Source organism: Adiantum capillus-veneris, chromosome 27 (genome assembly GCF_014529385.1).
Source record: "Adiantum capillus-veneris isolate H3 chromosome 27, ASM1452938v2, whole genome shotgun sequence".
In the NCBI taxonomy this organism is placed as follows: Eukaryota; Viridiplantae; Streptophyta; class Polypodiopsida; order Polypodiales; family Pteridaceae; genus Adiantum; species Adiantum capillus-veneris.
In genome coordinates, this window is record NC_140957.1 from 89,051,392 (window position 1) to 89,066,667 (window position 15,276).

Consider the following 15,276-nt stretch of genomic DNA (forward strand, 5'->3'; position numbering starts at 1 on the left):
AAAAGTGGCATGCTTAAAAAAAAATCATCCAACTGAACCAACTGTGAAGTAATAAAAAAGAACTGCGAACATGATACACACCACCAACGTGTTATATATTAATCTTTCACGAAGATCAGCCACAATGGGGCGAACAACTTCACCCGCATATTCTATGACCTACAACAGTCACAAAGGCTTCATTAAGAAAATTCTGCTGCTTTTTAACCAGCAAACAGGCTACAACAAAGAAAATTATCACCACATACCATGTCTCCTGCCCGATGCCTTGTTTTTGTAAAGACCCCCCACCCATGAATTGCTGACTTTCCTGTGAGCATTGAACAGCTTCTGGTTATAGTAACTAAAACTGAAGAAGATATGATTTTACATGCTATCAGTTTACTCACCAAAGGTTAACCTGTGCTTCAAGGACAAACACATTTGCTGGAATCTCTGAGCTAAAGAGCAAACATCTGAAATTTCACCAGCCCCAACACTACTTGGTTCAATATCCGACACTTTCGATGTCGGATGCTTCACATCGGTGCCACTTATAGATGGTTTAGTTGTTTGTGGATTGCTTGCTTGCAAGGAGGAGAGGGGCAATTTGGGTGAACAATCAGACCCACCGTTATACTTCCTACTAAAGCCACTCACAAAATACGGCATTTTTTCCACATAATGTCTCTTTGCTGCTGCTGCAGCTCTGACTTCTGGTTCCTGCCGGCCACGCCTTCTGGCACCATTATAAGGCTCTGTATGTCAGACAGCCACTATTAGGGATCATTGCAGTCTCAGCACTCATGGCACTTTATTAGCAGATCTGCCAAAACCTTTACCTGTTCTAGCACATCCTGAATTGTTCTTTGGTGGACAATAACCAGAATCTTCTTTTGATGCAGTACTCTGTTGAGCCAGCGTACCCTTTTCCATTCTTAGCTGTCGATGTCTTTTGCAGTAAGAAAGAAACCGTACGGGTTCATCAAGATCTTCAGCTCCATTCCCTAACTTGTTGGCCGAGTCTTCTGCCACCTAAACCACCTCTCTCTCTCTCTCTCTCTCTCTCTCTCTCTCTCTCTCTCTCTCTCTCTCTCTCTCTCGCGCGCGCGCGCAAATTTCCCTCTCTTTTTTTACGGTGACCAAGCATAAGGAAACAGAATGATAAGCTCGACCCCTTAGAGGATGCAGTTCAAAAGTGCAAAGAAGAAATGACCGAAACTATTAACAAGATCAACCGCAACTTATTGGGCACAATAAAAATACTCGACGAACGCGTGTTGGCCCAAGAAAGCAAGATAACTACACTGGGAGATGGTGTGACGGCCCAAGACGAAGAGATTGTCTCACTCAAGAGGGAGCTCGCTGAGGCACGATCAGAAATACACTTGAAAAAGGAGAATTGCAACCTTCAGTAATAGAAGAGCTCAACACGATCAAAGAGCAAGTGCGAGCCATCAAAGAGGGGGAAGAGCACCACAAAAAAATGACGACCTCTTGGGTGGACGTTATTATAAAGGCTCAACAGAAGACAGATGAGGCTGAGAAATGGATTGAGGTTGCCAAGAAAGGGAAAAGCAAGGAAACAACAACGTCCACACTCACCATATTCACTTGACACTAGAAGAGGAGCAAAGAAGGCTTGTGCGCTCTCTACATGTGAGAATTTGCGGCCTTAAAGACAAAGATACGAAGAGATAAAAGAACTCATGGCTTTGATGGGGGTTCATGAGCCGATGCACTCAAGAGCTTGGAGAGTGGGCAACAAGAAAAATGGGAGCAAGGGGGAAACCTCGAAAGAAAGGGCACTCATCCTTCATTTTTCCTTCATGGAAGCAAAGGACTTTTTGAAGAAGAGACCAACTCTTAAGAAAACGGGCATCTTTCTTAAGGATGATCTTACCCTCTCACTGATCCCTCATATGCAGGAGGTAATGCCAAAGATTAGAGCGGCAAGGGAAAAAGGTAAGATTTCTTTTTACCGAGATGGAAGAGTGGTGATATTGGAGCCATGCTCCACATGACGGTGTGAGACCTATGGGACTACACTCAAAGTTGCTACCTGGAATTGTAATGGATCTCTGCGTCTTGATGTGGGTGTTTTTTAGGAAAGTTTTAGTGGGAGAGACACAATCTTCTACTCTAAGACACATCATGCCCCTGGGCAATCTATGCCTCACATTAATGGACACAGATGGGAGACCACCTGTAGACAGGAGACACGATCAAAGCACATAGGGTGGGGCTCAGGAGGAGTGGCAATGTTATTCAAGGAGGAGTTGCAGCCATTGATATATAGCTCGCAGGGATGAGCAAGCTAGGTACATGTGGGTGAGATTGAGAGCAGAGACAGATAGATATCTTTACATTGCTATTTGCTACTTTCCCCCCAGTATGTCAGTGTATGCACCACCCAGAGGACAGTCCCCCTTTTCTATTTTGAATGATGACATTTGGGAGTTCTCTAGAGATGGTGACATCATCATTCTAGGGGACTTAAATGCTAGGACTGCCCATCATCAGATAGTTTTTTATGATACTTCAGAGGAGAAGCTGAGAGAGCTGGATGTTGCAGAGACGGACCTATCCAGACTATCACAGGATGGGGAACATACTGAGTATGGACGACACTTGATAGACATGGGGACTGCACATGGATTGGTCATCTTGAATGGCCTACAAAGATTTCCAAATGCGGGGGGTTTTACATGCTTTCCACACACACATGGAGCCAACACAGTGGATTATGTCATGGCACAGCCGAGTCTCATCTCTAGTATCCAGGATCTCATGGTTAGACCTAGGCCTATTGGTGTGGCAGTGGATCATACTCTTGTGTCGCTGACCATCTCTTTCCAATTTAGTGTAGCATACAGGCCACAGGCAGCAGCCCCTACTCGCTACACCTTCACACGCGAGACGGACTGTGTATACATAGATGGGATCTACAGACGCGTGTACAGAAGAGCCAGGGCGACCTCTGGAGGACCTTACTACTATACTGACACAGACATTACATGATGCAGCGACAGAGGCATACCCACATACCTAGCCTGAGCAGAGACACCGTTCTGGGAGCATGCCCTAGAACAGCTGGTATGATGAGGAATGCTGCGAGACTAGAGCTAGACTTCAGAGGGAGGTGCTTTTGGGGGACATCACTCATGGGCAGAGAGAGAGAGAGGATACGCGTAGCCGGGCAGGCAAGATTCAAGAGAGCCATCATTGAGGAGGGCAAATTACATGGGAGACGGATCTAGTGTAGCTTTGTGGACTTCAGCAAAACATTTGACATAGTACCCAGAGCTAGATTGATGCGCAGATTACACGAGATGGGAGTACCCCCAGAGCTCATTTGGGGGTCATGGAATTATACAGGACAGTAGTGGGGCATATACGCACCTCAGAGGGTTTGTCTACAGCTGTTCACTCCACCATTGGGGTGAAGCAGGTTGCCCGCTCTCTCCTACTCTATTTGGTATGAATGTGGATGAGGTTTCTGACTACATTGAGAGAGATGGTGATAGAGGTGCACAGCTGGCAGGGACATGGATTCCACTATTGTTATATGCTGAGGATATTGTGTTGATCTCCAACTCTCCGAAGGGGATGCAACGTCACTTGGATGCTTTGCATAGGTTCGCCCATGAAAGTGGTTTGTTTGTCAACCTTGGTAAAACCAAGGTCATGGTATTTAATACCACCCCACAGTGGATCATGAGGTTAGCGCCCGCATTCACATACGGCCAAGAGACAGTGGAGTATACAGATGCTTACACTTACCTTGGAGTGGTTTTCAATGCACCAACATTGTCATTGAGGAGAGCAGCAGAGACTAGACTGACCAGAGCCCATGCAGCATTGGGTAGATTGGAGAGGATGTGTTCACATGTTCAGTTTCAGGAGCCTCGGACGAAGCCTGGCTCTTTGACACTTTGGTGGCTTCTGCAGTACTCTATGGAGCTGAGATTTGGGGACCTTCATTGGACCATCACGGGAGGACAGGTCGCACTGATGGATGGGGAACATGGAGAAGCCACTAGTCTCTATGATCTCGCGGCTCATTAGAGCCAAGGCTTCAATACCACGTGCCATTATTCGAGCAAAGCTAGCTGCCCCTGTGAGGATTCTAGATACTAATCCTTTATTAAGTACTTAAACTCATGATTAAGACTTAAGAAACTTGAACTGAACTCAGAAACCAGACTTAGAAGACTCTGTGTTGATTGATGACTGATTGAAACTGAGTACAACAAGCTCCTTATATAGGAGACGAAGAGACATAAATGAAAAGACACGTCTCTTGGTGAAGAGACATGACTTTAGACGTAAAGACATATCCTTTCGGCAAAGAGTCACACCCGTAGAGCAAAGGGGTGTGACCAATCGTCGAAGGAGTGTGGCTTTTGGCGAAGAGGCACGTCTCTTGAGCGAACGGTCGTGACCATCCAAGCGTAGGGGTTATGCTTGGCATGGCACTTCGCGTATTTGCAACTAGGAAGAGATGTAATACTGCAACATAGTCACAATCGTGACATTCCCTCCCTCTTTAAATAAAACCCAGGGTAGTTGAAGAAACTTCGAGAAGAAGGAAATGTATTGTTGTAGTGCTTCTGCATCCAAAGCTCTTTCTGTTAAGTCCCACGTCATGGCACTGTTATTGACCATGACTATTTTGCCAAACTGAAATTTGATCATATCTGCAACTTGTCTCATCTTTGTCAAAAGTATGAGTATCACATCTGCAACTTGATTATTGCCTTTGTCAAAGTCATTTGTAACTTCGAGCTTTGTCCAAGAAAAGATTGAATCTGTATCTGCTTCGAGTGAAATTATTGGTAAATTGACTTGAGTTTTCTGTTGAGTGATGACCATTGGTTGGAAATCTATAAGGTATTCCATTGGTTTGTTTGGAACAGTAAAATCCCCTGAAGGGATGTTGCAGATTGAGACAGAGTAGTGTTTGGAGGTATATCCATCTGTAAGGGCTTTTCTGTGGAACAAGCTGTGTCCAAAGATTCATTTGCAGCGACTAAAGTCGTGCTGCAAGAGTCTGTATCTGCTTTATCTTTTGCACCGCTGAAGGCAAGGACTGGAGTCTTCAAGTTTGAAGAATTATCATTCACCATAGTATCTGGTATCTGTTTAGAGACAAAGACTGTATTCTTCAAGGGCAGTGAGTGACGAGGCAAATTTTCCTGCCTGGATCACGGCCATAGAAGGGGTCCTGTGCTTGTCCCTTGTCACACAAGAGACAGAATCTTCTGAAATCTTCAACTATTTCAGCGGGTATTAAAGGCTTCCAATTGAGAAGGGGGAGGTCGAGGGAGCTGTTGCCTCTTAGACCTCTGAAGGATCCTCTTGCACAAGGAAAGGTCAATAAATCTTTAACTTTACCACCATCAGATAAGAAAGACTTAAATGTAGGGCATGGCTCGCGAGGGGGAACTTGTTCAGCATCGCGGCGTTCACGACCGAGTACTCGACTAGGGTCGGATATCTGTGCCACTAAGCCAGCCCATCTTGATATCACTGGTGATCCTTTGGAAGCTTCATATTGCTGCTTTTGTTGTTCATGATTTGAATAAGAAGTTGGCTCCTTAGAACTATAGCATTTCCAAGAATATTCATGCTGAAACTTTTGGTGCTCGCACGAAGGTACTTTGTGTCTAGTTGTCGTTGAGAAACCATGCTTTGGGTGAGAAAATTTGAGTTCCGAAGGCTTTTGTTTGAGTGGTTCTTCCTGGTCGACCACTGAAGCGTTGAAAGAAGATGCCTGTATTGTCCGAGAAGCTGTTGGGTGACTTCGAGAAGAGGTTTGCATCTGCATCTGATCCAAGCGAGTATGAATCGATGCGAGGCTTGTTGAAATTGCTTCCATCTGCTTTTTGAGAACCGCTATCGGAAATTGCTTTCAGATCCTCGGATAATATATTGTCGTCGCCATCTTGTGATTCGGCCATGCCGACTGTTCAGCAAAAGTAATTGTTTCTCCGAAATAAGATTAAGGATTGATACTTCGGGAGCGGAAACTGCGTCTGGAACGGGTTTTGGCTTTGGAGTTGGGGAATCGGGAATAAGGATAACCTCCGGCTTGAGTAGGGTGAATCCGGAATGACAAGAATCTCGTGAAGGGAACAAATTTGCCACAGTTTTCTTGCGGGAACTTTATCTATGTGCAAGAGATAGGGTACCGGAATGTCGAAGGCCTTGTCCATGGTAGAGGGGAGCCCCATACGTGCAAGGAGCCAGTGGCGAGGGATATGCGGGAAGAGAACATACAAGGAATACGGTTGCCCACAAGGAAAAAGCCACATTGTTGTCCCATTTTCTTTTAATATAACTCTTAGTGAGTTCACATTGGTAAGTTTAGAGGTGGTCACTTAAAAGGTGTGTGCAGTGTGCACATGGGCTTTAAAAAATTGGGGCTGGCTGGTCAATTTAAATGAAAACCTTTGGGCTGAGTTTTTTTTAAGTATTATGCTGATGGAGTTGTACGTAACAAACTGGCACTGCTTAAAAGGCTGGCGCTGCTGGTTTTAGACATTGCACGCTGCTGAGGTTTTATGTATAATAAAGGGCAACGAAGAGACATGCCAGCGAAAGGGCAAGGGCAGCCAGCGAAGAGGTGTAAAGGCAGCCAGCGAAGGGGTTTTTTTTTCAGCCCAACGATTCAGAAAATTGCAGCCAGCGCTTGCAGAAGTCAGCCCAGCGTTTGCAAAACTCAGGCCAACGTTTTCATAATTCAGCCCGTATGTGCAGAAATTCCGCCAAAGGGTACGCACACCAAGGGGTACTCAACTGAAGAGGTACACACTGGCGCTTGAAAGGGCACACTCTTTCGCATTAACCCATGCATCACCATGAGCACGACCGGTACGGGTACACACAACCATGCTGCTGTCTCTGGTGTGTTGTAGTATGTATTATACGAGAACAGAAGTAGATTAAGTTACCTCATGTCGAGATGTGTGCGTAGGCCACCGTTCTTCGGATTCCATACAACGCCGGGAGAGGGATAGAGTGTAGCGGCAAAGGGTGAGAGGCTCACAACCGTAGGGTCCCGGGAAATTTTTTGCTCTGATACCACTATGAGGATTCTAGGTACTAATCCTTTATATGTACCTTTGAAGTCTAAACCCTGAGCCTAGTTAAAAATAAGATCCCATTGGTAGGAGTGCATATCTGGGTTATTCAAAGTTAAGTCTGGCTGCGCTGTAACAACACTTTACTGCAAATAACGCCTCAAAATGTATCAGGGAGTCCATCTCCATTGCTTAATGCGTAGACCCGAGCTATATTGAGGATTATTGCCTGACCAGCCCCTATTCTCCTATATATCGGAGGGGGGCACCCTCTTTCTCACAAACCACCCCCTCTATCCTTAGCTATCCATTATTTCATTTTTTAGCCTTTTGAGTTTTTTGATGAAGTTTTTACCTCGCTCTCTTCCACTTCACGTTGCTCCTCAAGCTCCCTGTCGGCTGGCACCTCACCCTTGAAAGGTTTCAAGAGATTCACATGAAAAGCATTGTGAATATTCCAAGTTTCTAGCAGTTTCAGCCTGAAGGATACATCACTTATCTTCTCTTGAATTTGGAAAGGGCCATAGTACCGCATTTTTAGCTTTGGAAGAAGCTGCTCCTTTCCCTTTCATTTCCTAAGGCGTGCCTTCTCAAACCGTAAGAGCACCCAAATCATCCTCCTTCAACTACAAGTTGCATCGATGTCTATCAACTGCCTTGTTATGCCGAGTTTGAGGCTTCTCAAGAGCCTCGCGAACCTTGGCAAAAGTAGTGTCCAAATTTCTCGTATACTTATCCACTTCAAAAATCTTATCCTGTGTCTCGGGAATTCTCTAATCTATCAGTTGATTCCCTTTTCCTTTCTTTCTTGTGGCCTGGGACCTGTTCGGTAGCTTCGCTAGCTTCCCCTGTCCATTGACACGTCAATCTCAATCATTGGAATCCTGAGACGCACTATCATCTGATCCGAAATCCTCTGATGAACTCGGCGAGCTCTCCTCCTCTGAACTGTTAGATAGCCTTCCATGCCTGCTAGACTTTTCCAAAAATCTACTTCAAAAAAAATCTTGTCTTTGGTGCTTAGAAATTGAGGAACCTTCTTAGCACCCTGGAATACTTCAAATGGCACCTTCCCTATGTGTTGTTGTAGGCAAACTCCACCAAGGGCAAATACTTTTCCCATCGAGTCTTCTGATCCGAAATATAAGACTTAACCAAATCCAAAACCACTGAATTGGCTATCTCAAATTGCCCATCTATCTGCGGGTGGAACGAGGACGAGAATTGCAACCGCGTGCCAATGTAAACAAGCCAATAAACTGGGGAGCTCTGCACGAAGCAATGGACTCAGGCATGGTACATATTCAGAAAATCTGTGAGACAAAGAGTTTCGCCAAATGATCGGGCTTAACTGTCTTCTTTACCGAAATGAAGTGGGACTGCCCAAATGCCATCATGCCCACTTTGGGTCTTGGGAAGATCAAAATTGAAATCCATAGCAATGCTTTCCCACGGACGGGATGGTATGGGTAAAGACTGTAGAAATCTTGGTGCCGTATGCCTATCAAACTTGACCTTTTGGCATACTGAGCAACTGTCAACAAATTGGTCCACATCCTTTTTGAGGCCCGGCCAATAAGAGTAACGGTAACACCCTTCAAGGTGGTATCTATGCCGTGGTGGCCGGAAAAAGGTGAACAATGGCACTCTATCAAAACCTTTTCCCTCAAAGGCTGTAGCCGTACCGTATGGAATACCTTGGAACTGTCTCTCCACTATGAATCCGGTCAAAGATATCTACAAAATTAAGATCTGCAGCGTACTGATCTACCATATTCTCGAAGCTTCGATGATGTATCGCGGAAATAGCCAGAATCAAGGGCTTCCTAGACAACGGATCTGCCAATAAATTCTTTTGTCCTTGATCATGGACTATCTGGAAGTGGAATTGTCACAAACTGGTGACGTGGCTATCCCTAGGCTTGGACATTCCCTGCATGGGCAACCCTAGAAAAGGAAGCTGCTCCCGGAAATGTTATGCTGACATGGCTGGCTGCCCGGAAATGGCGGAGAAAACTGACACGTGGCTGTTGTACAAACGCCTGTAAATGCGCAGATTACGGCAGCTAGGACAGCTTTTGGGCATTGCTTTTTATCTACACAAGAGAGCTTGAGAGAGAGAGAGAGAGAGAGAGAGAGAGAGAGAGAGAGAGAGAGAGAGAGAGAGAGAGAGAGAATCATTCTTTTGCTTTATTTTTACAAGCAAGAGAGAGGAAGAGCCTTTGCTTTAATTTTCCAAAGCTTTTAAGGCTTTTGAGTTTAACAGCTTTTGGCATCCCTTATACTCTTTAAATAAGCAGGCAGGGCCTCATAACTCAAAGCATCTGGACGCAGAGTCTGAGTGTAAGCGCCTGCCGGCACTCTTGTACTTTGAACTCAGATTAATACAAAAAGAAATATTGAAAGGGGCGCCAGTCTTTGGGGCCAATATCTCTAGGCACGGAACTCCGCCGGGCCAGTGTTGAATCAATTGTGAACTGTGAACTCTTTTGAAGTGGTTATTTGGTGCTGTTGTGGTAGATTCTTGACTTGGAGTGTCCAAGTCTGTTACAGTGGTATAAGAGCACGGCTGATTTCTCTTCTGCAGGAAATCCGATCCCAAATTTTTTTTTGCGGCACCTATGGCTTCATGCCAGGATCACTCGACTCCCTTTGCATCCGGAGATGCAAGAAGGGATCACAACGAAGATTCCGGCAAGGAGTACCGCCCACCTCAGCCTACTCAGGCGGAGCGTCGAGAGATGGAGCGTCGTCAATTGATCGACGATGCAACAGAGATGATGCTCAATTTTGCGAAGGACCCAAAATTTGCAAAATATATGAGCGAGACTTCTTTTCACGAAGTGCATGCGCAGTGGCAGAAAACCACACCACCACCCCCAAAACCCGCTCTCAAGAAACCTTCTACTCACAAGAAATATTCAGAGAAAGAATTAGAAGAGGTGGTTGATGCACGAATTGCACAACTGTTTGACGCACAAAACAAAGCTAAAAAGCACGGCAAAAAGCAAAAGAAAGGCACTGACTTCCCGGGTTGTTTGGGTCGTCAGTCGACATTTGAAAAGGCAAAGAAACAGAAGAAGCGTGTTCGATTTGAAGAAGTACCCAGTTCTTCTTCTTCTTCTTCTTCTGACAGTTCCTCTAGCTCATCTGACTATAGCGAAGAAGACCGCAAAGGTAAAAAGCGAAGCAAGAAACAACGCTTTGGAAAGGGCAAGAAAAAGGCAAAGAAGTCTAAATCTCGCACAGTGAGTGACAGTTCTACAAAGGACTTGTCCACAGACAGTTCAAACTCTGACGACAACAACTTTTATGCAAAGAAGAATAATTTTTATAAAGCCAACCAATATGACTTTTTGGAAGATAAAAGCAAGAAGGTCCAAGAGTTTAAGGAAGGTGGACAGTCAATTAAATTTGACACGTTTTCGAGATATAGAGATGCTTCGAAGGCCGTCTTTTGTGCAGCAGTTTGACATCGCTTTCGTGGGAGGACCCTACTCAGAGCACTCTAAGATTCGGAGAGCTGCCTCTTACTCTAAGGGGAATGCTCGAACTTGGTGGTCCACGCTTCTTTTAAACAAGACTGCGCCAGTTAAATGGCTGAAATTTAAGAAGCTTTTTATTTCTTCTTGGCTGACTCAAGAGTATGAACACGATATACCAGCTGCTTGGAACCATCTTCGGAAGACCAAGAAAGATATAGTGGACGCTTATTGCGAGAGATTCTGGAGCTCTTTTCTACCCGCCTCTTCATTCAAGAAGATCTCGTTCAGAGAACAGATTGAGCGGTTTACCTTGGGTCTACCTACAAAGATCCGAGATCACTGCTTGGAACAGAAGTCAGCTTCTATTCAAAAGTTGATGAGTCATGCAAACGGGGTTTTACCATTCACTCTGGCAGTCTGACCTACCCCACCGATAAGGTCATGACACAACAAGCCAAACAGACTTCAGCAAATGAAAGTAGAAAGAGAAAGAGAAACCCAGAAAAGAAGGATGCACGACCCAAGCTTACTCCTCAAGAGAGAGCTCGCTTCATCAAGGAGGGGAAGTGCTTTGGATGCGGGGAACATGGACATATCTCCGAGAAGTGCCCTAAAAAGGCACAGAAAGAACAGAATGACAAGGATGACGAAAGGCCTGAGAATTCGAGAGCAGATGAGGAACGTGAAGAAAAGGCAAGATGAAAACAGGATTGGTTCCAGATTGTGTGGGTATCGATCCCAAACGCAATGGACGAGAGTACAGAACTTTGCCGAGGCCCCGATCTTCTTTGATGGAGGAGCCAAGGCCAACTTCATTTCACCGGAATTGGCAGCGCGGCTCGAGATCACTCCCGATCGGATGGGACGACTTGCGGAGGCTGTTCTAGCGCCACTTGGCAAGGACATAGCCATTACACCTGTCATTGGCAAACTTCAGTTGCATTGTCAGGGGTATTTGGGGCACAAGGACTTTTACATAATGCTTTTGGAGGGTTGTGATGTTCTCTTGGGAATTCCCTCGTACCACAAGAACAACGCCGTGGTCGACTATCGGGCGAGGAAAGCGACATTGACTACAGAGAAGGGCAGAACCATTGTACATGACATTAAACTGAAGGGCGAGTCTGTCCCTATTGTATCGGCTTCGGCCATTTCTAAATTAATGAAATGCAGTCTGTTTGTTTACTCGATCTTTATGAAAGAGTTGAGTGATGAGGATAGGACAAATATGTCTAAACTTGATAAAGAACACCAAGATTTTCTCCACTCTCACGCCGATTGCTTCTCAAAGGGCCTATCAGGCGAGTTACCACCTACTCGTCCTGAAGATCATACCATTGATCTGATACCTGTAAGCACACCACCGAACCGGCCACCTTACCGTGTGAGCCGAGCACAAAACGAAGAGATTATGAACCAAATGAAAGACCTCTTGGAAAAGGGTCTTGTCCAGCCTAGTACTTCACCGTATTGCTCTCCGGTGTTGTTGGTTTCGAAGAAAGACGGATCTTGGAGAATGTGCATTGATTATAGAGCTCCAAACAAAATCACCATCAAGAACAGATTTCCGATTCCTAGGATCGATGATATACTCGACAAATTACAGGAATCCTCGTGTTTTAGCAGGATTGATTTAAAGAGTGGATATCATCATATCAGAATCGCACCGGGAGACGTCTACAAAACAACTTTTCGACGACTTTTGGGTTATTTGAGTTTTTGGTGATGCCTTTTGGCTTAACCAATGCTCCTGCGACATTTAACCGGATGATGGACAGGATTTTTCGAGAGTACAAGCTATTTGTTGGCACTTTCTTTGACGATATCATTGTTTTCTCCAAGAATGAGACAGAACATAGAGATCATCTGCTTCAGGTCTTGTTTGCAAAGGTTGCTTCCCCTTTGCATATCTTGACACAGAAAGGAGTCCCTTTCTCATGAGGTGACTGCCTTTCAGACATTGAAAGAGAAATTGACTACAGGACCAGTTTTGACTCTGCCGCACTTGCAAAAGTCTTTTGAAGTATATTGTGATGCTTGTGGTCGTAGTCTGGGTGCCGTCTTAATGCAAAAAGTTCATGTCATTGCTTACAAGAGCCGATTGTTCTCAAGGTCGGAAATGATAGCACAGATTTATGAGAAAGAGCTTTTGGCGGTTATCCATGCTCTTACTCAGTGGCAGCACTACCTACTCGGAGCGGATTTTACTGTCTTTACAGACCATCAGAGTTTACGCTACTTCTTGTCACAGAAGCAACTGTCGGAAAAGCAAATGCGGTGGGCAAACATCTTGTCACAGTTTCACTTCCAAATTGTCCATGTTCAGGGACAGAAGAATGTGGTGGCAGATGCATTGTCTCGGAAGCCGTTGGTTCAGGCTATTTCCGCGATACATCATAGGAGCTTCGAGGATATGGTCGCCCAATATGCCACATATACAGATTTTGCAGACGTTTTCACGCGGATACGGGATGAGGAGACAGTAGCGGGATATTCCATTCGGGATGGCTACTTGATGAGAAAAACCATGTTGTGCGTTACACAGTCGTTGAGGGAAAAGGTTATGACTGAATGCCACTATCCACCTTTTACGGGTCACCGCGGCATAGCTACCACCATGAAAGGGATAGAGAGATACTTCTTTTGGCCAAGACTCAAGAAGGATGTGGAAGAGTTTATGCGCAGTTGCTTGTTATGCCAGAAGGTCAAGTTTGACAGGCATAAAGCACAAGGATTGTTACAGCCTTAGCCCATACCCACCCGCCCCTGGGAAAGTATTGCAATGGATTTCATTTTTTATCTCCCGAGAACACAGAGTGGTCACGATGGTATCTGGACTGTTATTGACAGATTTAGCAAGCAGGCTCATTTCATTCCAGTGAAGAAAACAGTCAAGCCAGATCACTTAGCGAGACTGTTTGTGGCCCAGATCTTCAGATTACATGGCATGCCTGAGACGATCGTCTCCGATAGGGACCCCAGATTTACGAGTTTGTTTTGGAAGGCAATTTGGGAGAACATTGGCACGCGGTCGCAGTTCTCGTCATCGTTTCACCCGCAGACTGACGGGCAATCTGAGATTGCCAATTCAATGGTTTTAGATTTATTGAAGTCTTATATCTCAGATCAGAAGACTCAATGGGAAAAGTATCTACCTTTGGTGGAATTTGCCTACAATAACATGATACACTCTTCGACGGGGAAGGCACCATTTGAGATTGTTGAAGGTGCTGCGAAGGTTCCACCCTTCCTAAGCACGAAAGATAAGATTTTTGAAGCGGATGAGTATACGCGCGACCTAGACACGGCTTTTGCCAAGGTCCGGGAGGCTTTGCAGAAATCTCAAGAACGACAGAAAAAGGCAGCAGATCGCCATCGTCGCGATTTGAAATTGAAGGAGGCTCTTACGCTTTGAGAAGGCACGCCTGAGAAAGAAGGAAGGGAAAGGAGAGGCTTTTTCCAAAGCTTAGTATGCGATACTACGGACCTTTCCAGATCTCTGAAACGATCAATGATGTCTCCTTCCAACTGAAACGGCCTGACTCTTGGAGGATTCCCAATGCATTTCATCTGAGTCTCTTGAAACCTTTTAAAGGTGATGTGCCTGATGATGGGGAGCCTGATGAGCAACCCGAAGTGGAAGAAAACGAGAAGATCCTTGTTCCTGAACAAATTTTGGCACATAAGGACACAAAGAATAAAGGTAAAGTCCGAAGGCGGTTCTTGGTTAAGTTCAAGAACTATCCTGCATTAGATGCGAAGTGGATGGAGGAGGAGGACCTAGCAGATACTCCTCAGATTGTGAAACTTTACCTCGAAGCTTTTGGTTTAGCATAGTCTACTCCAAATGGAACCCAGAATTCAACTTGGCCGGAGATCTGGTGCAGTGGGATGCACAAGAGGGGAATTACTCCGCTCCTTTGTCAACAGATGTCTCGATTTTTGCAGACTAGAGTCACTGATGTCTCTTTGAGCTTCAGGAATACTGAGAGCTGACAGTATTCTGCTGAATGACTTTATGAAATGGAATTCCTGAATATGAAATTGATTTGTTCTTGACTTGTTTGTAAGTGCAGGAACTGATAGACAAAATGACTGCAACATTTTGGTCTAATTGATCTCAAATAGACATGGTTGCAATAGGGGTTAGTCAATCGGACATCTACGAGGTCCCGACTGGATCTAGATGCGATTGCTAGCTACATTGCCGATAAATCATGGTCTAAGATCCGAATGAATGTTGAATGTCATGTGATGTCCTGTGATGTCGAGTGATGTCCTATGATGTCGTGTGATGTGACTGTCGATTGGTACATGTGCTAGATGTGTGTTCCTAGTGCGTAGGTACTAACAGCCAGTGTCTGCTAAGATGGTTTATGGTTTCTGTCTGTTTTGCAGGCATAAAGAGGGCGATTACAATGATTTCAAGAGGGGGGTATGTCATAAACTGGTGACATGGCTACCCCTAGGCTTGGACATTCCCTGCATGGGCAACCCTAGAAAAGGAAGCTGCTCCCGGAAATGTTATGCTGACATAGCTGGCTACCCGGAAATGGCGGAGAAAACTGACACGTGGCAGTTGTACGGACGCTCGTAAATCGTGGCGCGTTATGTGGCGCAGATTACGGCAGCTAGGACAGCTTTGGACATTGCTTTTTATCTACGCAAGAGAGAGAGAGAGAGAGAGAGAGAGAGAGAGAGAGAGAGAGAGAGAGAGATTCTTTTGC

The 15,276-nt window shown here is 45.2% G+C and overlaps 1 protein-coding gene across 3 annotated transcripts in view; it reads right to left on the minus strand.

Annotated features, from left to right (window-relative positions):
* The window catches only part of LOC147422365 (histone-lysine N-methyltransferase TRX1-like), a 56,031-nt gene that overhangs the window by 9,665 nt on the left and 31,090 nt on the right, over nucleotides 1-15,276 (minus strand). For all 3 annotated transcript variants that reach the window (XM_086502493.1, XM_086502491.1, XM_086502492.1), the window contains exons 17-20: nucleotides 822-1,014; nucleotides 390-737; nucleotides 249-310; nucleotides 82-159 (exon numbers count right to left, since the gene is read on the minus strand). In XM_086502493.1, the coding sequence (XP_086358619.1) occupies nucleotides 82-159; nucleotides 249-310; nucleotides 390-737; nucleotides 822-1,014 (681 nt within the window). The remainder of the gene's footprint in view (nucleotides 1-81; nucleotides 160-248; nucleotides 311-389; nucleotides 738-821; nucleotides 1,015-15,276) is intronic.